Source organism: Oikopleura dioica, chromosome 1 (assembly GCF_907165135.1).
Source record: "Oikopleura dioica chromosome 1, OKI2018_I68_1.0, whole genome shotgun sequence".
NCBI lineage: Eukaryota > Metazoa > Chordata > Appendicularia > Copelata > Oikopleuridae > Oikopleura > Oikopleura dioica.
In genome coordinates, this window is record NC_137291.1 from 5491956 (window position 1) to 5518568 (window position 26613).

At 43.0% G+C, this 26613-nt stretch overlaps 12 protein-coding genes across 12 annotated transcripts; 7 read left to right on the plus strand and 5 right to left on the minus strand.

Annotated features, from left to right (window-relative positions):
- Positions 1-4607: 4607 nt before the first annotated feature.
- Positions 4608-5341, minus strand: LOC145708582 (uncharacterized). Its single transcript, XM_081786273.1, has 4 exons — positions 5227-5341; positions 5003-5187; positions 4767-4960; positions 4608-4719 (listed from the first exon to the last, which is right to left on the minus strand). Exons 1-3 carry the CDS (start codon positions 5315-5317, stop codon positions 4790-4792), a joined length of 447 nt encoding a protein of 148 aa, XP_081642399.1. The 5' UTR covers positions 5318-5341; the 3' UTR covers positions 4608-4719; positions 4767-4789.
- A 501-nt stretch (positions 5342-5842) lies between these two features.
- LOC145708572 (uncharacterized) lies at positions 5843-6653 on the minus strand. The gene is made up of 5 exons (XM_081786261.1): positions 6639-6653; positions 6485-6575; positions 6256-6446; positions 6016-6210; positions 5843-5969 (listed from the first exon to the last, which is right to left on the minus strand). The coding sequence occupies exons 2-5, from the start codon at positions 6573-6575 to the stop codon at positions 5928-5930; spliced, it is 519 nt and encodes a 172-aa protein (XP_081642387.1). The 5' UTR covers positions 6639-6653; the 3' UTR covers positions 5843-5927.
- A 337-nt stretch (positions 6654-6990) lies between these two features.
- LOC145711763 (uncharacterized) lies at positions 6991-8195 on the plus strand. The gene is made up of 3 exons (XM_081789452.1): positions 6991-7590; positions 7638-8001; positions 8159-8195. The coding sequence occupies exons 1-3, from the start codon at positions 7089-7091 to the stop codon at positions 8193-8195; spliced, it is 903 nt and encodes a 300-aa protein (XP_081645578.1). The 5' UTR covers positions 6991-7088.
- Positions 8193-11549, plus strand: LOC145708466 (serine/threonine-protein phosphatase PP-X homolog 2-like). The gene is given in 4 exon segments (XM_081786139.1): positions 8193-9054; positions 9100-9149; positions 9237-9936; positions 11023-11549. Coding segments are annotated over 4 exon segments (1263 nt in total). The 5' UTR covers positions 8193-8690; the 3' UTR covers positions 11172-11549.
- A 1588-nt stretch (positions 11550-13137) lies between these two features.
- On the plus strand, positions 13138-14196 carry LOC145708593 (uncharacterized). The gene is made up of 4 exons (XM_081786282.1): positions 13138-13372; positions 13415-13515; positions 13789-13986; positions 14031-14196. Exons 1-4 carry the CDS (start codon positions 13138-13140, stop codon positions 14151-14153), a joined length of 657 nt encoding a protein of 218 aa, XP_081642408.1. The 3' UTR covers positions 14154-14196.
- A 25-nt stretch (positions 14197-14221) lies between these two features.
- LOC145708562 (charged multivesicular body protein 1b-like) lies at positions 14222-15291 on the plus strand. Its single transcript, XM_081786250.1, has 4 exons — positions 14222-14431; positions 14515-14781; positions 14826-14964; positions 15054-15291. Coding segments are annotated over exons 1-4 (606 nt in total). The 5' UTR covers positions 14222-14233; the 3' UTR covers positions 15056-15291.
- LOC145708541 (synaptophysin-like) lies at positions 15185-18568 on the plus strand. Its single transcript, XM_081786228.1, has 6 exons — positions 15185-15446; positions 15489-15669; positions 15711-15793; positions 17954-18239; positions 18286-18420; positions 18451-18568. Exons 1-5 carry the CDS (start codon positions 15185-15187, stop codon positions 18353-18355), a joined length of 882 nt encoding a protein of 293 aa, XP_081642354.1. The 3' UTR covers positions 18356-18420; positions 18451-18568.
- Positions 18569-18644: 76 nt separating this feature from the next.
- On the plus strand, positions 18645-19687 carry LOC145708531 (serine/threonine-protein phosphatase 2A activator-like). Its single transcript, XM_081786217.1, has 3 exons — positions 18645-19017; positions 19055-19404; positions 19451-19687. Exons 1-3 carry the CDS (start codon positions 18648-18650, stop codon positions 19685-19687), a joined length of 957 nt encoding a protein of 318 aa, XP_081642343.1. The 5' UTR covers positions 18645-18647.
- Positions 19688-19778: 91 nt separating this feature from the next.
- Positions 19779-21108, plus strand: LOC145708522 (ubiquitin-like domain-containing CTD phosphatase 1). Its single transcript, XM_081786205.1, has 7 exons — positions 19779-19918; positions 19983-20092; positions 20132-20203; positions 20248-20450; positions 20488-20683; positions 20726-20929; positions 20973-21108. Exons 1-7 carry the CDS (start codon positions 19792-19794, stop codon positions 21015-21017), a joined length of 957 nt encoding a protein of 318 aa, XP_081642331.1. The 5' UTR covers positions 19779-19791; the 3' UTR covers positions 21018-21108.
- A 363-nt stretch (positions 21109-21471) lies between these two features.
- On the minus strand, positions 21472-22687 carry LOC145711764 (mitochondrial basic amino acids transporter-like). The gene is made up of 4 exons (XM_081789453.1): positions 22636-22687; positions 22234-22583; positions 21962-22193; positions 21472-21890 (listed from the first exon to the last, which is right to left on the minus strand). The coding sequence occupies exons 1-4, from the start codon at positions 22685-22687 to the stop codon at positions 21472-21474; spliced, it is 1053 nt and encodes a 350-aa protein (XP_081645579.1).
- A 305-nt stretch (positions 22688-22992) lies between these two features.
- Positions 22993-24613, minus strand: LOC145708500 (trypsin II-P29-like). Its single transcript, XM_081786182.1, has 2 exons — positions 24228-24613; positions 22993-24185 (listed from the first exon to the last, which is right to left on the minus strand). Exon 2 carries the CDS (start codon positions 24110-24112, stop codon positions 23066-23068), a length of 1047 nt encoding a protein of 348 aa, XP_081642308.1. The 5' UTR covers positions 24113-24185; positions 24228-24613; the 3' UTR covers positions 22993-23065.
- A 312-nt stretch (positions 24614-24925) lies between these two features.
- Positions 24926-26068, minus strand: LOC145708551 (Golgi-associated plant pathogenesis-related protein 1-like). Its single transcript, XM_081786239.1, has 5 exons — positions 25821-26068; positions 25575-25773; positions 25447-25529; positions 25152-25405; positions 24926-25108 (listed from the first exon to the last, which is right to left on the minus strand). Exons 1-5 carry the CDS (start codon positions 25916-25918, stop codon positions 25038-25040), a joined length of 705 nt encoding a protein of 234 aa, XP_081642365.1. The 5' UTR covers positions 25919-26068; the 3' UTR covers positions 24926-25037.
- Between the last annotated feature and the right edge of the window lie 545 nt (positions 26069-26613).

The window sequence follows — 26613 nt, forward strand, 5'->3', positions numbered from 1 at the left end:
TCGACGGAAGTGAGAGTTTGAGAAGCGACGCCGACGATTCTATCGAATCCATCTTGCTGTTGAAGTAGGACGGCGCCGACGGCAACTGCAGAAGCATCAGTGCAGAGAAGAAAGTCGAGTGAGGGATCGGGAAACGAGATGACTGGGCTTGTACGGAGCCGCTTTTTCACGCGCTCAAAAGCTTCCTGGGCTTTTGTGGTCCACGTGAAATCGCCATCTTTGTTGAGCTGGTTGAGCTGAAAAACAAGCTGCGAGAAGCAACTTGTGTCGATCCGCTCGGACATTCGAGTTTCGAGGAATTCTCGGATGAAGGTGAGCTTGCCGAGAAGTGCGCGTAGTTCAGTGCGATTTGTGGGTTGAACAAAGGCATCAACTCCAGCGACATATTCTGGGTCCACGGACATGCCCTTAGGCGAGACGATTCTACCCAGGAATTTCACCTGGGGCGCCAAAAACTCGCACTTTTTCGGGTGTAGACGCAGTCCAAATCGCCTGGCAGCTTCGAACAGGCTGGTAAGCTTCGCCAGGTAGTCGGAGAAGGATTTGGCTGCCACCAAGACGTCGTCGATGTAGCAGAATATGCCAGAAGTGTCGGGGAGAGATTCTAGGGCCTCGCCAACGCACCTTGAAAAATTTGGCCTGCGGTGGCGAGGCCAAATGGGAGCCGACGATATTGGAAGGTGCGACCGTTCCATGAAAAGGCAGTTTTGTGCCTGTCGTCGGGGTGGATTTCCACTTGCCAGTAGCCACTCTTCAGATCGAGGCCGGCAAGGTACTTGTAGCCCGGGCGCATTTCGTTGAAGAGCTCGCGCAGGTTGGGCATGTGATACGGGTCGGGGTCGACGAGGACTCGGTTGAGCGTGTTCTTGAAGTTAGCCACAGGACGCGCGGAGCCATCCTTTTTCGGGACGCAGAACAGAGGCGAGTTGAATCCACGTGGATCGGAGCAGAGCTCAGTGACGCCAGTATCGAGCATTTCTTGGACGTGCGTGTCCATTGAGCCTCTGAAGTTGACTGGGATCTGGTGCTGCTTGCGGCTGACAGATTCACCATTTGTCGGGATTCGGACGGGTCTGTAGAACAGGCCAAGCTCGTCAGTAGAACTTCCAAAGACGTCTTCATACTGGACACAACGAAGGGCGAGTTCATGAAGTTCGCTTTTGTTGTGGTGGTTGGCTGGAAGATCGAGCTCTTTCTGGCTTCGCAAGTAGCTCAGAAGGTCCGAAGTAGAGGCATTGGGGCCTGGAGCAGAAGGTTTGGGCTGTTTTTGAGCAGCTTGAAGAGAATCAGATCGAAGAGCGTCAGCATAACTACGAAAATCTGCGCTGCTGGAAGTTCCAGAGTCGATCTGAGGTGCATTCCAAGGATCACTAGCGTACGACTTGATTTCGAGTGCCTGTGTGTAGATTTCTGCTCCAGGGCTATCTCGTCGTTGAAAGATGACTTTGGTACCAGTTCTACCAAAGGAGACATTTGTGGCGTGATCGGTGACAGTTCTGCCGATGAGTGGCGGCGCGTTATTGCCATCTGTCACAAGAATGCGGATTCCAGCGAATTTGATGCCGCTGAAATTAATAGTGGTGCGGAACTCGCCTAGGGCCTTGGTTTCGGAGTTGACGCCAGTGACGGTGAACTTTGAGCTCTGCAGTTGCTTCAAAAGTTCGTCAGGGATGAGCCGTTTTGGCAGTATTACATCGTCGGCGCCAGTGTCGAACATGCCGTTTTTGACGGTGAAAGTATGTCCGGCGAGGGTGACAGTGAAGTCAGCGTACCAGGGTCTGGAGGGTTTGGAGAAGGTGAGTTGCGCGGAAGAAATGAGGGGAGAGTCAGAGCTGCGCCGATCTAACTCTCGATGCGAAAAACCGAGTCGGTATCCTTCGTAGCAGCGCATCCGGCTTTGGATTCGGACTGGTTGTTGTTGGACTTGTTGCCGTTGTTGTTTTTGCCTTTTTTGTTGCGCCCGTGGCCCTGGCCTCCTTTTCCGTTGGACTTGTTATTGTCCTTAGCGGGGACGACGGCTTTAGAGATCGCGTTGACCTTGTCAGTAAGGGTTCTGATGCATTTCTGCATCGCTGCGATCTCGTCGTTGGGCTGAGAGGTCTTTTCGAAGGTCTTGCCAGCGAGGGCGACAGATTCTTCGGAAGTGACGCTGCTTGGGAGACGGTCAAGTAGAGTTTTCGCCTTCACAAACACGTCCTGGGCGTTGGAGCACTCGTCGATTGTGTCGCAAAGTCGAACTCCGACATTTGGGTAGGCGCGGCAAACAGTGAGGTAACCCAGCGTGGCGGCGTAGAGATCGTTGAGCTCAGAAGCTGTAATAGCTTCGCCATCAGCGGCTTTTGTGGACTCCTCGGCAACTATGGAAACCTCAGGTTCTTCCTTGACGGAAGCTGTTTTGGCGGATTCGGCGGCTTTTCGACGAGCCATGCGCTCAACTTGTCGAAAGCTGTGTCTAGAGGCCTCCTGAAGTTCATTGAAGTAGACGCCTAGGCCTTTGGAGGCGTCGAAAGTGACATCGTGCGGCTTGCGGAGCTCCTGAAAGATCGACAGCTTGCTACTGAAGTTGTCTTCAATGGCGGATATCAGCTGTTCGATGGTCCGGGTCTCGAGGCCAAGTCGCTGAAAAGTGACCTTGACATCGTTGGCCAAGAACTTCTTGGCAGTGCGAGCCAAAATTTCATCGCCCTCGGCTTGATGAGCCTTTGGAAGAGTGGCGACGTGGTCGGTTCTGGCCGTTCGGAGCGTAGAAATGAACTGCTCTGCGTCGGAACCAGTGGAGAAATCATGGACTTCGAGCTTGTCCAAACAATTCTGGATCTCGATTTGGCGAGTTCGAGAGATTCCAGTGGACTGAGCAGAAGATCCTGACTTCGACAAGGCAACAATTCGGGCACTGATCAGCTTTTTGCGTGCGTTGATCCGGTCAGTGTAGCTTGAGAGTTCGGTTGGATCCGATGCAAGCTCCATAGTATAATCCATGATATCGGACAAGAAGTTGGTCAACATGGTGATGCAGGTGCACGAGTTGATTTGATCTTCGGAGAGGTTGAGCGCGTAACAGGCGCTGGTAGAAGACATTTTGGCGGGCCGAGATGTCGTTGGAGATATGGATCGGCGAAGTTCGCGGGGTTTCGTTGGCGGGACTGATCAAAATCGGCGGCGCGGCGTAACGGAATTTGCGGTAAAGGGTTCACAACGAAGAAATTGTACCTTTACGGAGCGCTCAAGTAACTGGAGTTTTCCTTGAGCGGCGCACGTGGCGACTTTTTCACGTAGTGTGTGTGTTCCAGGTGGCCGGCGGCGAAAAAATGAGCAATTCAGGCGCGGTCGGAGACGAGTTCCACGGTGTTGCGGCGATAAATGCGGCAGTTAGGGTTTGACAACTTTGACTGACCTCGTTAGAGCGCACAGAAGGGTTACTGTGCGGCGCGCGGACGCGACTTGATTTACGAGCTCCAGCGGTTTATCGAACACGGGAACGGCGAAAGATCGCTCGATCGACTTGGCGAGTGGTCGAACCAAGTTTAATAACACTTCTAGCTTTGCAGCGGGAAGTGCCGGTGATGAGGGCGAACGTTGGGTTCGGAAGAGTCCAGTGAAGAAGAAGCTTAGCGTATTGTCACCAGATGTAAGCGTCTAAGTACTGCTGTATGCTCTCTATACTAGACGGTTCTCTTGCAGCTAGTCGTAGCCTCTACTGTATCTTCAATAAAACACGAGGAAAGGTAGTTTCCGAAAAAGCGTGTATTCTGCACTTTTACTGTGCGCGGACTGAAGCAGTGAACGTAAAAGTGGCAGAGAAGAGCGCGGCGCGAGATCCTGATCAGATCTCTAACCGACTTAAGCACTTAGACCTCACAGTCCTTTCTTTTCTGTATTCACTTTTTAAAACCTAAAGTTGAATGTCTTAATTTTGTGTTTTTGGCATGGCTATTATTAGTAATTACAGTAAGTCTTCGCAAAAATCAACAAAAGCTTCTTACAAATAAAACTTCTTTTCTTCCTTGATTTCAGTTTTTACTTCTTCTTCGCTCATTTGTAACTGCTTGATAGATTTTTTAAATTTTGATTAAGCATATGTATTTATTAAAAGTCCTGCTTGTCCAGTAACTTCCTAAGTCCATCAAATGCTTTCATTCTGCTCCTAGATTTCAGACCTTATTATTCAGAAAAAAATACACTTCTTTCTCATTTATTTATTATCTGATTCATTTTTCTTCTATTTTTGAATCTGAATCTTTTGATTGAATGAATAGACTTTTCTTCGTTTCATAAAAAAATCATTTTTGATCTTTTCAGAAATTTAGCGAAAAGAGGGCTAGGGTCGGAAAAGTGGATGGAGAGTCCCAATCGAAATGGAAGATCGGCGATTCCTCTTTCCGAACGGCTGACTGTAGTGCTCTTTATCAGCTAGGGTTGGCAAAAGTTTCAAGGAAAGATGAAGGGTGGGTGCTTGTTTTTATCTTATCTCAGTGCCCTTTTTTTGTTTTAGGCATTCAGATCCCCTTATTTTTGCCTTGTCCCAATCAGAGGCGCCCTTTTAAAAACTTCGTTTTATGATTACCTTCTTATCAACGCATTTCACCCGAAAAGAATTTTTGATATCTTTTTTATTTTATTAATATTCAAAGTAACAGTTTTTATCTTCTATGTATTGTCTAGTGAGAAACTGACATTTCAAACTAAGTTGCGATCGTTCTTGTTCCATATGCAGCAAGTCTATAAAGTCCGTTATATATCCGTTATGCTAATTATCGGTCTTTTACCTGCATGATCAGAGTGACGAGATTCATGAAAAAAGAATGAAGTAGATGACCACGATGGTAATTTTCAGCCCATACAGCGGTGGCTTCTCCAAATAACCCCCATCATAATAATAATCATAGACATATTCGTATGGTAGTTTCACGAGGAAATCGAATAGGATATTGCCGAAAAGAACGAAAAGGAAGAACAGGGACTTGAAAATAGTTTTCAAAAAATATCTTGGTCGCAATTTTACCAGTAAATTAAACATAGATTTTTTCACAGCCATGTCCATTCCTTCTTGTTTTCGAGAAGTGTAAATGCTTGTTCCAAATCCAGCAACGAGCATTCCAATAAGAACAGAGCCAAGGTTGTATGAGATTCCAACAACGCCGTACCCATTTTCATTCACACCATCAACGATTGACAAAATGACAAGAACTTAATTCATTTTGAATAGCTCTAACTAAGAAAAATAACTTAAAAGAAGAACCCATTGAATGTTTATCATCCAGCGAAAGTGTGCCATCTTCATTTCGCCAGAACATCCCCATTTTCTCGGAGAACTCATCTTATTTCTATTATTTTTTCTCGAATCTCTTCATATACCTCTTGTGCGATTTCGAATTTACCTCCAAGTGTGTACGCCAAGTCTGATCTTCGATTGAACAGCACAAAAATGGAATTTGTTTTCGGTAGGGTTAGGTTGAAAGAAACTGTAGGAATTAAGAAGAAAGCGAGCCTCAGAATAAAAGTAAAAGTAAAAGTAATCTGCCTCGCTGTTGCCACTTTAGTGGTGATTCATCCTCGCTGTGGCGACTGGGCCGCCACAGGTCTCCGACTGAGTCGGGGCCATGCCACTATTTATGTGAATCATAACCTGTCATTGGCCCTCAAAGGAGCTAAAATTAAAGCTGAAGGTCGAAATGGAAAGATCGACGATTCCTCTTTCCGAACGGGTGACTGTAGTGCTCTTTATCAGCTAGGGTTGGCAAAAGTTTCAAGGAAAGATGAAGGGTGGATGGATGTTTGAGCTTATCTGAAGATTGTTTTTAGACAATCAGAAGCTCTGCTATCAACTCATTACACCAGTAAAGAATTTTCGATATCTTTTTAATTCTATTAGTATTCAAAGTAACAGTTTTTATCTTCTGTAAAATGTTGAGTGAGAGACTGGCATTTCAAACTAAGTTGCGATCGTTCTTGTTCCATATGCAGCAAGTCTATGAATTTCGTTTATATCCGTTATGTTTATTATTGGTCTTTTACCTGCATGATCAGAGTGACGAGATTCATGATAAAAAGGATGAAGTAGATAACCACGATGGTAATTTTCAGCCCATAGAGCGGTGGCTTGGCCAGATAACCCCCATCATAATAATAATTATAGTCCAAATCATATGGTAGTTTCAGGATTATATCGAATATGATGTTGCCGAAAAGAACAAAAAGGAAGAACAGGGACTTGAAAAAAAAAGCTTATCAAAAATAACTTGATGGCAATCTTACCAATAAATTAAACATAGATTTTTTCACAGCCATGTCCATTCCTTCTTGTTTCTGAGAAGTGTAAATGCTTGTTCCAAATCCAGCAACCAGCATTCCAATAAGAACGGAGCCCAAGTTGTATGAGATGGCAACTGCATCGTACCAAATTCTATTATCACGAACACCATCAACGATTGACAAAATCAGAAGAACTTAATTCATTTTCAATAACTCTTAATAAAAAAATAACTTGAAAGAAGTAGCCATTGAATATTTATCATCCAGCGAAAGTGTGCCCTCTTCATCTCGCCAGAGCATCCCCATTTGTTCGGAGAACTCATCTTATAGGGATAATTTATTGTCTCGAATCTCTTGATGTACCTCTTGGGAGATTTCTAACTTACCTCCGATAGGTGTGAGCCAAGTCTGATCTTTGATTATGAAGCTGAAAAGTGGATTGATAAATTGTATTTGTTTTCCGGTAGGGTAAGGGTGAAAGAACCTGTAGGAAGCGAAAAGAAAGCGCACTAACAGAGAATAAAGAAAACGAAGACAATAAAACCGGATTGAATTCAGCCCAAATAGAAAAACTACCGTGTTGCTAGTCATACTCCTAGGCTAGGAGTCCTTTCTCTAGGAAGCCCCTTTTTCGTTCCTGCCCGATAAGTGTCCTCTGATCGAGATTCCCAATTTGGGAACTACACAATACAAGGAACGCCTTCTGCAACCCTAACCTTTTGTCCACCCTAGTTCTCAGAAACACCGAAGGATGCTGGCTGAGAAAGCAGCAAAATGGCTGGTGGTTTCCTTTCAAAATATTTTGTCGGAACGAAGCAAAATCAATTCGAGCAATAATGGACGACGTCCAAGTGTTCGACAAACCCGTTCCTGGGCGAGTTCTGAAAATGCTCTGGAACGAAAATCACGAAATCACTCATTACATCGTCGAATACGTCCGCCAGGGGAATATCTACTCGCCGACGATGGACAATAACGAAAAATACAGATTCTTTTTGCTCGAAGACTTCAAAAAGCTTCTTTGCTCTTGGGAAGGTTCTTCTTGGTTCGCCGGGCCAGAGCCGTACGAATTCATGTACCGATCGCTGATCGACCTTCACCCATTCGACTTCTGCGTGAGAACGTTTCCTTCTTCGGAAGACCCGATTCTTTTAGCCATTTATCCGGAAAGCATGTACACAAGCGACGAGAGGGAGAATCTGTTCGTGGGAACAGCGACAAATCCCGACCAGCCGATTTACACGAAAGAAGAGAGACAGACCTTCAAAGAAGCGATCGAAAAGATCATTTATCCAAGTCGATTCATCAATTTTCGAGCATTTCAGACTCTTTTCAAAGGTATAAAAAGCTTTTTAGTTTCTTCGGCATATTTTCGCTATTTTCAGAATTCTTCGCGAACCATTCCTTCGCAAGTCCTGTAATCGAGTGCTTCTGGCGCGCCTTTCAAACCCGCACAGTCCGTTTCATCTCGATCGACGACTTCATTTGCGGCCTCTGCGCCACTCATCTAGAACAAAACCACGGAAGCCAAAGCGGCAAAGTGCGGACAAAAATGATGTACAAATTCTACTCGCGAAACACGGAGCAAATGACTTTCGAAGAATTTCAGGCTTTTTATTGCCAGACGAAGAGTTTGACCCGCGTTGAGGAAAATATTGAGGATTTCAAGCAGACTTGTATTTTGTTTGGAGTATCTGGCAGATCCGGACCGCTGAGGGATGTATTTATTGATGTGATTGGGAAGAAAAGGTTAAAGATAAAACCAGATAGTTTATTCTTTAGTTAAAAATGCCTCAGTTAGGTGCTGAACTGAAGTTTTAAACCTGATCTAAGTCCCTGAGTAAACACAGAGGCCGGATTTTCATTAATCTTACTCTCGAGCCAGTTTTTTCTAGCCCTGTAATAGGAGTTCTCGAGCTATCTACCTGATGGAAAATATCTGAAAGTATCTCTAACCCTACGAAAAGCTAAAATTCCGTGGGACATCGACGCTCCTCCGCCTTCCGAAAGCACAAGCCTCCGTTTCTCAAGAGCCAGTTCAAAACTCTCCCAGTTCAAACGTCGATTCTCTTCCTCAACCCAGACTAAATCATTCTTCCAGCTCCAGTCCCAGTCTCAAAAGGCCAAAACTAAACGGGACGACTTTCAATCCTGATTTCGAAGAAGAAAACAGCCTCGATGGACTCAACCTTTCAGAATCTGACAATTCAGTCAACGCTCATTTCGACTCGCTCTCCACGCCAATTCAATCGCGAAAGAAGAAAAACTACGTTCTAGCGACGCACTCGATTTCGCTGAAGAAATCCGGAATCATCAGTAATGTCACCGATGTCTGGAAACTTGCTGGAGCGAAATTTCCGACCGATAGTCCTTCAAGCAAAGACATAAGAAAACAAGAGTCGATTCGGGTTTTCGACAAGAAATCGTTCGCAAACGAGATGCTGCAAGCGCTGAATTTCTTTGCCAAAGAAAGAAGAAGTGGCGACCATCCGAAGGGGACCTTCAGTTGGGGCTCTCTTCAAGACTCGATTCGTGGCAATTTCGCCTCCTGCCTCAAACACGTCTGCAAAGAAGCCCTGTCGATTCTCCACCAAGAAAATCGTCTCTTGAAAATTGAAGCGCCCTGTTACATAATGGGCGATATTCACGGCAACTTCGAGGACCTCCACATGTTCGAAAAGTTGCTCTATCGTTCTGGAGTCGCTGTAACGCCGGCAAGGTTTCTTTTCCTCGGCGATTACGTTGACCGGGGACAGATGGGAATCGAGTGTGTTGCGCATTTGTTGGCGCAGAAGATTCTAGGTAAGACATTTGCGTATTTGAATTGACCTAATAAGCATAATTTAGCCCCCTCAAAGGTGTTCCTCATAAGAGGAAATCACGAGCATCGAGATGTCCAGGAAAGATTAAGATTTATTTACGCAGAAGAAACGTAATCATTTCTCAATTTTCCACGAAAATAAATGTTAATTAATCTCGGCTGACAGTCGCATTTTACATTTTACGACGAGTGTATCAAACGCTTTGGCGATCAGTCGGGCAAGGACATCTGGGAGCTGATTAATCAAGTGTTCGATGTGATGCCGATTTCGGCAGTGGTTGACGGGCGGATTTTCTGCACTCACGGGGGCATTCCAAACACGCGTTTTTACGAAAACTTTTCGTCCTTCGAAAACGCAGTGAACGCGATTCCAAATCCTCTTCGCGATCCGGAAGGAATGTCTTCCCTTGCTTGGGACTTGATGTGGGCAGATCCGGCCAGAGCTGGCGACATTAAAAACGCAGCTGGAGACAATTCAGCGGCGCAGAATGAATTGACCTTTATGGAGAATACGAGGAGGAGGACTTCTTGTTTGTTCACCGAAAAGGCGCTGAATCAGTTCTTGAAAAGAACAGGAATGGTTTATAAAATTGAAAAACCTGATATCATATGAGTCAAATTCAATCAAAACCAACACTAAGGATATCAATACGTAATCCGCGCTCACGAATGCCAGCAAAACGGCTTCAAGATCCAGTTCGACTCCCTCCTGACTGTATTTTCCTCTTCTTCCTACTGCGGCGGCACAAACTCAGCTGCCTGTATCCTCGTCGACGATGACAAGATCAGAACGATAAGACTCGATTCTGACGCAAAGCAGCAAAATGGAACTCCCAGAAACAGCGGCCAAGAAAGTTTAAACAGTAAGACTCACACAAACAGTAAAAAAGTAATAAGCGATAAAGAAGTTATCGCTACTCAATCTGAAAAATTATCTAAATAGAGCTCTTTTTCTTTTCCTATTTTCCTGACCAGGGTTAGAAATTTGAGGCAAAATCTAAAAGTTTAGTCTGTCCGTGTCCGTGTCCTCCGCCAAAATCCCAAGTCTAGTCTATCCGTGTCCGATTTTTGTCCGCTCTAGTCCCGGACATGTCCGTTTTGTCCGTTTTTGTCCGTAAAATCCGGACACATTTTTTTTAAAGAAAAAGTCTGGTCTGAAAAGTCTTGTCCGTTAATGCCCGTAAAATTTAATGGGAAAAAAAACGAATTTTTATCGAAATAAACCCGACAAGACCAAAAAAAAAACTTTTAAAATTAAATTCGGCAGACAATACATCGAAATATTGAGTTCCTTTCAAGCCAATTTTAAAAAATCAAGGGACTGGCCTGGGACAAGAATCGCAAGGTTATTGCTATTTTTGAAAGTCCCTAATTAGGACTGGCAATAAATGAGCGGAATAATGAAGGACCTAATATTCTTAATTTAACCAATTTTCCTTGAGACTCGGTCCTCAAAGTTCCGGCTTCGCACCATCAAAAAGACATATCATCAAGTTATCATCAATATTTCCCGTAAAAAAGTCAAAAATTTTGATATTTTTAAATTTTAAACTGAAATCCTGGCTTATTTTATCAAACAATGACGTTGATTCAGGCTTTTTTAAACGAATTCGATTTCAAATCGTGCTTTTTTACGGATTTTTTCGGATTCTGCCCGGATTTTACAAACACGGACAAAAGTCTGGGGTTGTCCGGATTTCACGGACAAATACGGACAAATACGGATTTTGTCCGGATCGTGACAAAAGTCCGGTCTAGGCTGTCCGTTTTTTCCTCAACCAATAGACTAAAAGTCTATTCTGTCCGTACGGACAAGACCGGACAGACACGGATAAAATCCGTACACGGACATGTCCGTTTAGAACCCTGTTCCTGACCCTATCCGTTCCTATCCTCATTTGACTAAGTTTATCTTCCTCGTTGTCTCCGAAATTCTACATGTATTTTAGCGAACTCAAGACCCACAAGTCAAGTAATTCAAGTTTCCCGAGATCCTTCGCCCTCAAGACTTTTTCGATTAACAGGCCAAGGCTCTTCCTTTTCATTCGGTACCCAAAGTGTTCAAGCGCTGCAAAAGTTCGAAGATATGGAACAATAACCTTTTTTCCTCCTGCCTTATTTCTAAATAGAAATTTTCAATTGAAAATTTTAAAAAACCTCAAGTACTCTTCCTGTATTATTTTTGTTTAACAAAACATGCCTGTTCATATCTCAATAAAAAATGCTTGCGAAAATTTTTATTTTGGGAATAGTTAACTCTTCGACAGAATTGGAGCGAGGATTGGAGCAAAAAAGACGAAGCACAGCCAACAACAAAAACATGCAAAAACACCTTTTTGGGAACCCTCTTCTTCTAAAAATTTCATTAAAAACTTCTCAAAGTTTTAGTCTTACCTTTTTTCACTTTTACTTTGCTTGATTCAACCGATGAAACCTCTTGCCGGGTAGTCTGCCTCGGAAGTATTTGTTTCGCCGGTGTTATTGGAATTGTCTGCTCGACATTAAGGGGGTCCCCATTGGTTTTGCAAAAGTCGGAATTTTAAAATCCTTTGATAATTTTTGAAAAGCTGAGGTAAAGAGCAACAAAAAATTTATTAACCATTTTTCCCTTTTGTCAAGAAAATGTCCCGAAAATCGACCTTGAAGTGGCCAATTTTGATGTTCAAGTGTGAAAATGAAAAAATTATCTCATTTTTAAATTAGTCCTTATGCCTTATACGACACATTTTTAGAAAGCTTTAAAAGCTCAAATTGAGCTCAGCTTTCTATTTATGCCAAAAAATAAGAGTCTAGGTCATGCCCGGAAGCCAATTCAAAGGGCCGAAATTTTCAAAATCGTACTTTTTTTAAATCCTCTATATTACATAAACATTTGTTGGGGAATCCTACCCTTCATTACTTTTTTAGATTAAGGTTAGTTGTTTCTAAAAGCATAGCTAGTTTGAAAAAAATCTGTTATTTTTTGGGCTTGAGGCGTGTTTGAAAATGAGCCAAAATCGGTATATTTCTCGAGTAAGACCTCTTTCGAGCTCTCTAGCGCCCAAACCGCTTGATAATTTTTTTTCTCCAAAATTACATTTTTAGTTGAAGGTTAGATCTACAGTTTAGAAGTGTAAAAATTCAAAAATATAAGAGCATCTATTGATCAGCGCTGTTGAAAAATAGGTCGTTTCGCAAAATCCAATGGGGACCCCCTTAATTATGATCGGTGCTGGGCTGGGGGGACTTGTATTTTGTGCAAAATTTTCTCCCGCGACTGGAGGACCTTCGGTCAGAGTTAGAAATGCATAAAACTGGTACTAGTATTTATTTTTCAAGGGAAATGATTTTTCGATGTATTTCGAACCCTGTCTTGAGCAGGTTGAGCGGGAGCTTGATAAAAAGCTGGATAGGGAGCATTTCTTGGTGAGCCCCCTTGATCCCCGAAATAAGACATTTTTCAAACTAAAATCATCTTGAAATGTCACCAAAACACAGTTTCTGCTCTAGAAATATCGGGGAATTTACCTTTCTTTTTTGCAAAGAAAATAAGGGTATCTGTCTTGTGATGACAAAAAGTTGAGATAACTGAACAGCTTCTTGCATTTTGATATATTTTCAATTTATTCTGAAAAAATAATAATAATTAAAAACATACTAGTAACAGTAACGACAGCAGACAGCAGAGAAAAAATCATGAGCGCACACTGCTGTTTTGCGGAGCAATAACCATACGCTTAAAAATTTGGAGTTAACTAGGAATAAGATAATTTCTCAAACTTTGATTCTGCTGGTGAGCAACTCTTCGTAGCTGGGGCTTCCCTTCAGCTAGTGCAAGCTCATTCGCAGTAGCTTGCCTCGGAAGTGCTTGTTTTGCTTGTTCTTGAATTATATTTATAACAATCGGTGTTTCGGTGTTCGCGGGACCATTTCCGTATAATCCCTGTTGATCCGAAAAAGACATTTTCAACTAAAAGCATTTCGAAGGACCGGAAAAAAACACAGTTTTGCTCTAGAGATATTTTCAAAATTGTCAAAATGTTCTTGTTTTTAATAATTTCTCTTCCCTATAACATTCAATTCAGATGTTGAGACTGAAAAAACTGAGTCGACCGAGTCTGAACCTTCGATCTCGAGTTCCAGAGCGAGCATCATCAAATATCCAGCAAAAAGCGCCACTCAAAGGAGCTCCGAGACCAGATGGAATCGACACCCTTAAATTCGAGCAAGTCAACGTTCAGGAGATCCAAAAACGATTTGACTCTGTAGAAGACTCGCTCAGACAGATCAAAGCTGCTAGAACGAGCGATCCTGATGCAGGTAGAAAGGAGAAGCCAAGCATTTCCAAATCATGTTTTTAAGACGAGAATACAAAAATGTTTCGTATTGGATTTTGGGTTTCTGCGATAGTATTCTCCGCTGGGTTCTTTTATGCTTGTTTCGATCAACTAGTGGTTAATAAGGTGAGCAGAAAATGGTCCAAATCTCATTTTGCTTCAATTGGCAAGAAATCTGAGTCAGGGTCCTGAAGCCTTCAGGCTGAAGGGGGAGTAGGTCCTAAGTTAGGACCGTCCTAATCCTAACCCTTAACGGTTTAGGTAGGTTAAACCTTACTCTTCAGGGGCCCTCAATCACTGATTGAGCGCCGCTTACTGAGGTTGCCGAGCCCAGACTAAGGGTGTCCCGCACTATCTCTCCGATAGATAACACCCTCTTAAAGGATTCATAACATTCAGGGTGGAGCATTCGTAACTCGCGAACAAAACGCTCGCGCATACGAAAAACAAGCAGAAATCCTCCATCTCTACGAAAATAACATCACAAAGAAAGATTATCTAAACAAGCAATTGGAAGAAAGAAGACGCGAGTATCAAGAAAAACGAGCAGAAGAAGATAAATCAGTAATGCCGTCCGAATGGCGTCGAGCAAATCTGGTATTTCAAATTTCTTGAATAATTGATTCATTTTATGATCTCAGAAAATCAATCCAGCTGAAAATTATTTGGAAGAAATTAAACGAGTTGGAGAAAGAGAAGAAGATCCGCGAAGTTTAGAAGAAATTAAAGCTAGCGTCGAAAGACTTTCAAATTCAAACCGTTGATTTTCGCGCCTTAAACTGCAATTTAAAATTCCCGCTTCTTCAATTTTCAATTTTTCGATTTTCAGACTGAAACAAGAAACATGGGAGCGGATCAATCCAAACAGCTGGAGAATACTCTTTTCAACCTGAAGTTTTCGTCGAAAAATTTGGCCAGAGAGTCGAAGAAATGCGTCAAAAGTGAGGCGGAAGAAAAGACGAAGCTGAAGAAGGCGATTCAAAAGGGAAATATGGAAGGTGCCAGAATTCATGCGGAAAATGCCATTCGCCAGAAAAATCAGGTACCCTTCCTTTAGAATTGCACTTTGCCATTCTCCCTGACCTTATCTTTCTTTGCCAGTACAACAAGTACCTGAAAATTAAGGCGCTGAATTTTCTACGTCTTTCATCCCGCGTTGACGCAGTAGCTTCTCGAGTTCAAACAGCAGTGTCGATGCAGCGCGTGACAAAAGACATGACCTCGGTCGTCCGCTCGATGGAAGGGGCGCTCAAATCCATGAATCTCGAGCAGATTTCCAATATGCTCGACCGTTTCGAAAAGAGCTTCGAAAACTTGGACGTTCAATCGCAGGTCATGGAGGAAACTGTCGGCGGCGTTACTGCCCAGTCTGTTCCAGAAGCTTCTGTCCAGGTTTTCAGCATGATTCTAGCTCGGTTTTTAAGCGTTTGTTTTAGTCTTTGATGCAAGAAACAGCGGACGAACACGGACTGGAATTGAACATGGAGATTCCCGGCGCAGCGCAAACTCAAATCGCCACGGCTACTGGAGACCAGGACGAATTGAGCCAACGATTGGCAGCTTTGAGACAGACTTAGGGAGGAGTTTTGAAATAAATGAAGAGAACGGGAAAAATGCTTCTTACACTTTGGTAAGGCTCTCTTTTTGGTTGAAAACTCTAAGAAAGATGCCTTGAAATTACACCGTTTTTCCTCGATGACGACCCAAGTAACCGTACTACGCTGGGATTCCCGCCATCTTCGTTAATTTTCCTCCTTCCTTATCCCTTTTTGAACATTTTTAATTGCAAAACTTCATGAAAAAAGCTAATCAACCCTTTTCATCCCTTTCTTTTCTCGAATTTCTTTCTTGTTTACGGCTAACATCACCTCGTAGTTCAAAAAAATCAAATTACATTCTTCTTACGCCTCTTTATCTTGCTCGTTTTAGAATTATGAATGTCGAGAGTATTCTAGCAGCTGGGAGATTCAGGGTGCTGAATGAGCCGAGAGGGTTTATAAGGATTCTCCAGTGGGTTTTGGCTATTGTCGCCTTTGCTACATGCTCTGGTTATACAGGTAGAACAGATCATTTCCCCAATAATTCAAGAATCGCGCTAGAAACTCTTACATTTACGTCTCATTGTATTCCCGCTGGAGAAGATGATTCTGAAGCAAAAGTGACCGATCAAAAGATTATAATCGAGTACCCGTTCAATATTGCCAAATCAAACAAGGACTTTCACAAATTTGACGATTCCTGCGAAACTGAAATTCCTGTCACTCTTGCTGGAGATGTCAGGTATTCATAGAGCGAAATAGCTAAAACTTGAATGCTTTTAGTCCATCTGCGTCTTGGTACGTTTTTGTGGGAGTAATTGCGTTTCTGTATTGTATGCTGGCTCTTGGATACTACGTTTTCATGGGTGAGTAAAGTTTATTTTGAAAGTTTACTGATCAGAAAAGGGAAATGATATTTTCTTTGTTGAATTTCTTGTTGCATTTGGGGCAGCGCGGGCTGGAATCAAAGCTTTTTTCAATGCAAGCAAGGCCAAACATATGTCCACAGGATGTAATGCAAGCTTGCCAGTGATCCTTCGTATTGTAAGTTTCCATGCAAATATCGCAGTGTGGAATTAAATCTATCGACGAAGTTGAAATATCTTCTTTGATTTTTTGTTTGATTGATTCTAGCTCTTGCTCTTTGATATGAATATCATCCTTCAAATTCTGGATTCTCTCTTCGCAAATGTCAATTCGCTCTTGAATCACCAGATATTCCTCATCATCTTTTTCTTCTTCAGCAGCGAAATCGAAGAGCTCGAAGTTGTCGTTCAAAATTTGCACTCTTTTTCTAGTTCCTACATACTCAGTTTTGAGAGCAGCTGTCATTTCCTCGTATGATTTTATTTTTTTCTCGTTCAAGGTGATTTCGTTTCTCAGATTTTTTGTTTGTTCTTTTGCTTCAATGATTTTGACTTTCTTTGAATTGCAGGTTTGCATTAATTTTTCGAAAAAGTCTTCATCTGGATCAATTTTTCGCGGAGGAGAAGGACGATCAAGATAAGGGATTCCCTCTTCCGATTCTATGTCACTGAGAATCTCAATTGTAGGTCTTTTAGACCCCCAATACGCCATAGCTAGGTTACTCAGTTAAAATATTAAAAATAACAAAAAATCTCCACCTCAAGCGCTTTATTCTGATTCGAGAAAAAATCAACGCAAATATTTGTGGGAGACTCAGACTGGTAGTCTAGGATCGACAAGTCCCACCCGACACCCGATCGAAAACCGACGTTTTTGTCGGGTTTTTGTAGGATTCTGCCCACCCTACAAAAATCCGATGTTGAAATTTCGGCAACCCTATAAAATCGGGTTTTTGTAGGGTCATTTATCGGATTTTTGTAATGTATTTTCGTCGGGTTTCTCTTCGTATCTACTCATCAGTTTGATTAAAGACAGTACCCGAAATTCTGTTAGCCAAAAACATATGTCTTTTTTTCGCCGAATTAGATTCATTACTTGATTCAACTTCAGTGTTGTGAAAACCCGACAAGAACCCGACAAAGACCCGATAAAAACCGGATGGAGGGACAATTGTCCGCACACAAGCCATGAGGCGCTGCACTACACCGCGCTACTAGCCAAGAGATGGGGGCGCAACGGAGCGCGCGCTGATATCAAAATCATCAGCAGGGATCAAAGTCTTTGATTCAAAGAACACTTCTCGTTGTTTTGAATATATTTATCTAGTACCAATCTAAACAAATAATTTTAATTTATCACCTAACAAAAAGATAAAGAATGGTTGTTCTGCCAGAATTGGACAGATTCTCAGAATTTCTTGAACATATATCATCAAAAATACAATATTAGAACCTAAGTGCCCCTCACCACGGGGCTTCGCCCCTTAGGTCCTAAGATGCCGGGGTCTAGTCTAGGGTTACTTAGGGTTACCTGCGGTAACCCTAACTAACCCTAGCCTATCCCCCTCGGGTAAGTTTGTTCTGTCATTTTGCCCAGTGCCCCCTAACCCTAACCTCGAAAATAGAAAGTACTTTTAGCTAGAATAAGTTCTTATCAGCAAAAGTCTTTATTTCAGCAGATAGAGGAGAGATTTCTATCCCCCTCGGGTGAGTTTGTTCTGTCATTTTACCCAGTGCCCCTAACCCTAACCTTTATTTTAGCCAGTACTATTAACTAAAGTTAAATAATAAATAATAATAATAATCGTGAATTTGAATTCTTGATCGAAGCTTTCTTGGGAGGAAAGAGAGTTTCAATTTGGCGCGGGTGACTCTCGAGCGCTACTTATTGAGGTGTAGTAGCGCGGTGTGGTAGCGCTGCCTATGGCTTGTGTGCGGACAATTGTCCCATCTCCCATAAAAACCCGAAAAATACCCGACAAAAACCCGAAAAATACCCTACAAAAACCCGATAAAAACCCGACAAAAACCCGACGAAAACCCGACAAAAACCCGATCGGAAAAATCAGACTTCAAGAAAATCCGACGAAAACCCGACCCGGATTTCGGGGGCATTTGTCGATCCTAGCTGGTAGTTGCTTCGTTAACATTTTCTTCTAGAACCAAATCTTCGTGAAAACGACGAAATCCCTGCTTACAACAACGTCGATCTTGTCATCACTGGCGTCCTCGTCTTCTTCTGGCTTACTGGTACATCGACTATGGCGTGGGGCAAGAACCAGCTCGACTTTATCCTTACCCACGGAAACATCGTCAAAGAAGCGGAACTCAAAGATTTCTGCGAGATCCCGAATAAATGCACAGTCACGGCGGCAACTTTTGTCAAATTAAACGCGTCGGTTGCATTTGGCTTTTTGAATTTCTTCTTGTGGCTTGGAAGTCTTTGGTAAGAACATCATCATCAAATTCGTTGAATACGAGAAATGCTCTAGGTTCGTCTGGAAAGAAGCCTCCTTCTTCAAGCGAGCACCTCTGGCTTCTTCTCCCCCAGTTACCGCCTAAGCCCGACCGTACCAAATGATCGTTTCACATCTTTTTTCTTCATCTTCTTTTTCGAATTCTTTCAAGTTCACTACCGTTTTTCCGAAATTTCACAGACCGGGCTCAAAATTCTACCGCTTTATTTTCAGCCAATGGCACCATCTTTATTGACCTATTAACTCTTTTTCTTATCAACTTTATAAACACCACATGTGACATGTACCCGCGATAAAACTTCACTTATCTTTTATTCCGACTTTTGCCTTGTTAATAATCACATAACTACAAATATTCATTCTTCCTCGCTTTAAGAATGGCACAAGCAGGAAAAGCAAAGCATGAATACATCCTTCCAACAAAACATATAAGCAATCCGATGGTTTTCGGCAAATTCCAGCGCTCGCAAGGCTACCACACGCTCATCAAATTCATCAGTCGAACGAGCTCAGCATTGGTGAACACAACGATGCTCACAGAGCTGGAGATATCACCGACGGTGCAGTCCTTGATTCAATTACTCGACAGCTTGGACGAAGCGATTGATCAAATTCCTCCGGAAGAACAGAAACCTGGCGCAGTGAGGTTCGGAAATCCGAGTTATCGAAAATGGTTTGAAAGGATGCACGAAATTGTAAAAGAAAAATTGGCCAATATTCTTGCCGATTTTCCAGGAGCTGATTATGGTAAGATTTGCAGCTGTCTTTTCTTCAGCCTTTTTAGAATTGTCTGTTTACCTCTGCGAATCGTTCGGAAATGCGACAAGAATTGACTACGGCACTGGTCACGAGACAAATTTCATCGCTTTCTTGTGTTGTTTGGACCTTGTGGGCGCTGTAAACAAAAGCGACGACAGAGCCTTGATTCTTGCCCTATTCCAGCGATATCTTGTTCTGGTGCGCCGCCTTCAAATCGACTACAAAATGGAGCCGGCTGGCAGCCACGGGGTTCACTCGCTAGATGACTACCAGTTTCTCTGCTTTCTCTACGGCTCAATTCAGTTGGGCTCTCAAGGAGATTTGCAACCGGCGGATTTTCCTAAACCAGAAGTTGTTGAAGCTCATAAAGATAAGGTAAAATGACGCTTGTTTATGAATCTCCCTCCTAACGACATTTCAGTACATGTTTCTTCAAGCAATCGACTTCATCAACAAGGTCAAAACCGGACCATTCTGTGAGCATAGCTGCACTCTCTGGGGCGTTTCGGGAGTTCTCCTTTGGGACAAAGTAATCAATGGCTTCATGAAAATGTACAAGGCGGAAGTGCTTGGAAAATTCCCAGTCATGCAGCACTTTTACTTTGGCTCTCTCCTTCGCCTGGAACCAATGACGCACGTGTTCTCTCGTCCAAACTAGAACTAATTTTAAAGTTTACTTTCCTGCCAGTTTCAAAATGTCTTGCTATTATTTATTTGCTGTTTATAATCCTAAGCTGTCGACAATGAAAGAAAACGATTAAGATGTCAATAAATGTGAAAATAAAATGGTCTGGAAAGTGCTTCAATTATGAGCTACCGCAGGATGCGAAAATTGAAGAACTCAAGGCAAAAATAGAAACAGAAACAAACGTGTTAGCAGGTCGCCAAAAGTCAGGTCTCAGCAAGTAGCAACATCTGATGATGGGGTTGAATTCTTGCCGAGACCGATGGAGAGCTACTCGGAATCAAAGGAAAAGATGGTGATCCGCTTCTCGGGTCCTTCAAGGAGGGGAAACCGGTGATGATGGTTGGTAGCGCGGAGAAAGATATCGCGAAAATTCAGGTTAGTCTTCCTTGATCCCAGTTTTTAAAATTTTTGCAGGCGGGAAAGCCAGAGAATGCACCGGAAGTCCTCGATGATTTTGATGACAACGCTGTCGAAGAAGCAATTACAGTAAGTTCACAGGATAATCTAACAATTGCTAATCATACCAAAAGCTGAGGGTTGAAAATCTCCAGAAAATTGACAAACGCGTCGCAAGTCTTCCAATTGAAGTTTTGAACGAACCTCGACCTGGTTCAAAACTGCTCGTTCTCGATATTGACTATACTCTCTTTGACCACAGAAGTGTTGCGACAAATGCCATGCAACTTATGCGTCCTTATCTTCACGAATTTCTGGCGAAAGCTTATCGAGACAAGTTAGGGCTTTCCTTAGGCTCTTATTGATTGTTCTAGTTATGACATTGTAATTTGGTCGGCGACTTCGATGAGATGGATCAAGTTGAAAATGGACGAGCTTGGAGTCACGGGAAATTTAGATTACAAGCTTGCCTTCATGGTCGATTCAAGAGCTATGATTTCGGTACATGCAGAGCCCTACGGCGTAATCGAAGTCAAACCCTTGGGTTATATTTGGAAGAACTACAAACAGGTCTCTCTACTTTTCCTTGCAAATCAGCTGACCACATTCTAGTGGGGGCCACAAAACACGATCATGTTCGATGATCTCCGACGGAACTTCGTGATGAACCCTCAATCCGGTCTAAAAATTCGCCCATTCAAAAACGCTGCAACCGCTCAAGCCACAGATAGAGAGCTCCTGAAGCTTTCCAAATACCTTACAGTTCTCAAAGATATTGACGATTTCAAAAGTCTCGACCACAGAAACTGGGAAAAGGTAAGAATCAAGCAGGGACGTTTTTAAACAATTATTTTCATAGTTTCTGAAATCACGAAAGCGCTCTCGAGACGAAGATACTGCCTAATCGTTCTCTGCAATACAAAGAGAATATAATAAATCGCTGCATGCAAAGGATACATGCAGTTCTTATCCCATAGATATTTTATGATTTTATTTATTAAAATCTATAATTTACAAGGGGCAACAAAAATAAGCAGCGAGAGAGGTGATTAACTGTATCTTTTATCGTACACATCTTTTGCGTATAACATGTTTGAGGCTACCAGGTTGACGACAGTGAAGGTTATTGCATTGACTGAAATCTCTTTTCGAAATCATGGAGGACAACTTTCTTTACCTGGAAAGGCTCGTAGCGCAGTTGTTCCGAAACCTCGCCAAAAGGTGCCTCTTGGATCCCAAAGGGCGCCTTCTTTTGCTGTTGATTGGTAGCACTCTCTTTTACGAAGGATGATAATTTGGTTATTAGGACTAATTGGCTTAATTTTAATATTGAATATGAAGATGTGATTCAAAATTTCTCAAACAAGATTTATCATCCCTTTCCTAACAGACGCGAATCTGGGAGGCCCATTGACTCCATCAGCTGTCCACCTTGTTTTCAGCACATCAGAGGGATAACTAACGCACCAGCAGGCGACTCCAGCCGAGCCACCAGCAAACATCGTCACCAGAATCGGAAAATCAGGAAACTGCGCGATCGAGTAACTATGGAAGGTGTTGTACGCCCAGAAATAGGCGCCAAAAGAGGGAATCTCGCGCACCAGTGTTAATCCAAGCCCTTTCGAGAATCCACGCAGCCCTTGTTTCCTGTAGATCTCACGAGCCACGCTCATCTCAGACTTTTGCACCTTTGATCCAACGCCAGAGACTTGACAGTGAGTCTTGACGAGTTCGATTGGACCGCAGACGAAGGATTGGACGCCGCCAGCGACCATTCCTGTCTAGTGTTAATATAAATAAAATACATAACGAGAAAATGAGAACAACTTATAAAGAAATAGAACGCACCTGAAGACGCAGATCGAGTCAGGTCGTTCTCCCTCATGTATTTGAAGTTGTCTGTTAGGAAACGATTGGCTTGTCCTTCGACAGAAAAGACGATCGCGTTGAACAAAAACTGTCCGAAAACTGGCGATTTCCATCCTTTGAATAGACCTTGAGGACCTTCTTTGGCGATGATATTCTTGAAGACGCGAAAAGCGCCTGTTCTGTCGCTCGAGCTTTGGCACTGTAGTCGAACCTGAACGGGTCAATTCCCTCAACATCCCTCAACGTCTTACCTTGACAGTATCCAGGGAAAGCCACAAAGAGCTCCAGTCGCCGCACCAGTGCCCCCAGAGACCAGCTCGACGACATTGATAAACTCGACCATTTCTCTTTTTTCTTACTTCATCCGGACTTTCCCAAAAGAACTCTTTTTTTTTCACCCCCTTTTTCGACAGGCACACTTTTAAGGAAAATTTCTTGTTGTTATTTCTCTGGCGTTGGTGTTCTGGAAAAAGTCCTCGATTCGTGGTTATGCAACTTCCCCTGAGCGCAGGGTTTATTTTGAATCGTTGGAAGTGGGAGGGACGCGTATTAACACCTCGAGAAACATTTTTATCATAGAAACGGGCAGCTGACACGAATCCTATGGCATCCCTCTTCGACAAAAACAGCAAATCTGATATGCAAAAACTGACTTTTCTCTTTGAAGATCTTTGAAGTAAATAGCTTGGCCGGCTCAGCCTGCATCGATAAATATAAACTCGGGAACGCCTGAAATTTGTGTAATCAAAGCGGCATCGAAATTTCTGAATACTGAGAGTCGCCTGAAGATCTAATGTAAATATGATGATGCACAGGAATTAAGAATTTGATATTTCTTCTGATTGTTCTTTTTTATTTAACATTTTTGAAAAAACGCCAGAAATTTTGATTTTCGTTTTGAGCGAGGCACGAATATCAAGATGAAATTATGAGTGATTTACTCTTCAAGATAAAGTAACAGCCTGCAATTAATAAACAAGACTCGTTTTTGATTGATTTTTTCATATTATTGATATAAATAGGCAGCAGCTAAGAAAAGTTGTTGCAGATAGAAGCCGTACAAAGTTGTGTTTACATGTAAAATTAAAGTCCGTTAGCAGCGACGGTTTCTTGGATCCAACTAGAAGTAACGAAGGTCGAAGTGTACTTATTCGGAAATCCTGCCCAGGCGCAACCGATTCCTCTTGAAACGAGACCGATCAGAGTTGCTTTTCCATTGGTCGGGCAAATGAGAGGTCCGCCGGAATCCCCATTGCATGCGGCGGCACCACCATCCATCTGTCCGTTTCCGTCGAGATCTGGAGTGTAGGCGCAGATGTCGTCGGCTTCGAGGAAAAAGTAGATGGACTTTGCGATACAATATTCAGCGCTGAAGACATTAACTCCAACCGAGTGCAGATCCGGGCTGGCAGGACCCCCGAAAAATGTAGATCCCCAGCCCGCAGCCCAGCAGCCGGCGCCGTGTTGCTTATCTGCTTCTGGAAGGCAAGCAGGTTGAACTTTGCTCTCTGGGTCGTTGGCGATGATGTCGTCGACGAATTTGATGAGGCAGACATCGTTGTTTGTAGTGTCGAAATCGCCCTGCATGAGTCCGTACTCAGGATGGTTGAACCAGGCGCTGGCTTCGAGCTCGTACTCGTTGCTGTCAGATTCCATCGCCTTCAAATCTCCGAATCGACCGACGACTTTCTGAACTTCTTTGCAGCAATGAGCAGCGCTGATGACCCATCTATTGGCAATCACGCTACCGCCGCAAAGTCTCTCATCACCAGAGTTTGTCTCAAATTTCAAGTAAGTGATCCAAGGCCATTCATTCTCAGCGACTGGTGCTCCACCGACGATTCTTCCTTCAGCTGATGCAAGTTCTGGGAAGTTGTCGGCTTCGGAGCAAGTTTGGAGACCAGCGGTGATTGAGTTGCTCAGCGGTGCGAATTCTCTGCAAATACCTTTCCAGGAGTCTTGCCAGGTGATTTGATTGCTCCATTCCGGCTCTTGGAAATAGACCTGCTCCTTTCTGTTAACACAGACGACTTCGCCTTTCACTGTTCCGTCATCGCAGACAAGGTTGAATTTTGCTCTCTTTGAGTTGATTTCTTCCGTCAAAACGAGTGATCCGTCCAGGATGTCCATCGAGCCAGCTTTGTCTTCACACGGATGAGGTGTTCTAGGAACACAGGAGAGGGAAGCTCCCTTTTCAATGTTTCTAAAAAAAGTAAGTGCTGTGCAAATTGTTGCTGAATCTTACTTTTTGACGATTTTCGGGAACTTGAAGCACTTTGCGTTGAGCTTTGGTTGTTTTCTACCAGGCTTGACAGGCCATGTTGGTTCAAATCCGCTGTCGCATTTTGGGACGCACCGGAGATGATGTTTTACCTCATCGATATTAGGACAATCCCAATGTCCATTCTCGATTGGTAACTTGTCTCTCGCCTCTTTTAGCTTATCCGAGCATGTTGCTGCCCGCTGCGCTTGAACTGGCGCTACTAAATTTTGAAACCTCTCCTCGTATTTGGCTGCGGCGTTGGTGGCGAGAAAAAATGGGAAAACTTCATTTTTATTCTAACTCTTGAAAGTCAATTTCTTTCTGAGCTGATGAAAGTGATCTTGTGGATGAACAACGGCGGATTTTATAGCAGTCGCCTGTGGTTTGATGTAAACACGACGAGGAACTAAAACTTGCTATTAGGCGGGCAGACGCATCCGCAAAACGCTGCTATCAATTGATAAAGTACTTGTAGTTAGAGAAAGTCTTGATAAAGCGCTGGAATTACTCGTGTTGAGAACAAGTAATCCTTTGATAAGGAAGCCGTTGATGTAGTGATCACGTTGTTGACCGAATCGGTTGGCGCACAGACGCTTCCGGATAAAAAAATAGCACACGGTGTACCCTTTTCAAATTACTGGAAAAGACCACGTTGTAGAAACACTTTATCGCTTGATTATTGTTTATTAAATGATAAAGAACTACAGTTCCTTTCAAGAGTGACTTTAAAATTGAACAAATTTAAGGGAAATTTTCGAAATTTGAATTATTCAGCTCGCTTTCTCTCTCTCTTTATTTCAGCGGTTTGACAAACTCAGGTCGTCTTCCCGAGATATTGCCTTTTTGAAAGTATCGGCAAACAACTAAAAAATAATGACTTCTGTGCAAAATTAGAGAAGCGCCTACCAACGACCTGCGTTCCATCAGCTGTCTTGGCGATTCCAACACCAAGATACTCCGAGTTCTTCCAGACCATTTGCGTAAAGCAATAAACGCTGTTTCCATTAGCATCAATCTTTGCGTGAGTTCCAAAATCGTAATTGCCGATCTGGTTGTACCAATCGTTCGCTACTAATTCTGCGATGCTGACGAAGTCTCCCTTGACCATGAAAGTCAAGTCACTTGAATAAGGGACGAGCGCGATGCTTTCTCCGCAGATTCTATAAATTATTCTAGCGAGTTTAATTGAATAAATAATTACGTATCCGGATCATAACCAGTTTCAAGACCAGCAGCGATTTTTTCGGCCCACTGTTGTGCGTCGGCAGTTAGATTTTCCTCGAGCTATGAAAAGAGAACGAGATGTCTTCTTCTTCAAACTTATTATACCGTCATTTCAGGAGTCTCTTGGTGAAGACTACGTTTCGCATTATGCACGGCTAAGCAGGCGTCGCGTCCGGCCTTCAAAGCATCTTCGTCAAGGTGAAAATATTGAATGATTTCAGCAATTTCCACGTCTTGTTCTTCTTTTTCATCATCTTGCTCTGGGAAGTCAGAAACTGTCTCGCCCAGGGTTATCGTGACGTTGCTTGAAATGAGTTGGCAGATCTGCACCAGAATTATTTTTTATCTTACCTTTGAGTGGCATCTTCCGTGGGATTATTCGGACCGTTGCCATTCGCATTTCCATTGCCTGCATTCGCATTGCCAGAATTTCCATTTCCAGCCGGCATTTTCAGAAGATTTTGAACCTCGAAATGGAGAGATTCGGTTTTCTCTTTGATAGTTGAGATAAATGGAATTAAGACGCGATGATTATATAGTTTTCAACCGGAAGCTATCCACATGCGAGTGACTTTGAAAAATAGACTGAATGATAGGGTCGAGTATATTTTAGCGCGTAAAGCGGAAAGAGCCGGCGGAGATATCTCTAGTTGTTGTAAAAATCTTTCAATCTTCAATAAATCGGTTAATTGTTTATTTATTGACATCATAAAACAGTCTTGAGTTGGTGCATTCTATCATGCCGCATTCTTTGTAATTGCACCTCACCCTAACCATAACTTATGGTCCATAAGGCGACAGGTTGATTGGCCTCAAAATTCGGCCAATTATGATGTGAATTTGTAACCCTAACCCTACTCCTGACCCGGGGGCTTCGAGCCCCCCTCCGTTCCCCGGGACCCCTGTTGTTAAAACTTTTAACTTAACTTTTAACTTAAAAGTACGCAGTCCCTGACCCCTACCTCCTTGTCTAGGGGACTTCGCCCTCTTGGAACCCCCCATATTCATATTTTTGCATAGTTAAGAGCATTTCTTGCCGGCTCCTTTCCGGTCTAAGCGTCAAAATATACGAACCCCCGTGATCAAGTCTATTTTTTGAATTCAAGCTCACGTATCGGGGTCGCTTCCTGTTCAAATGATATAT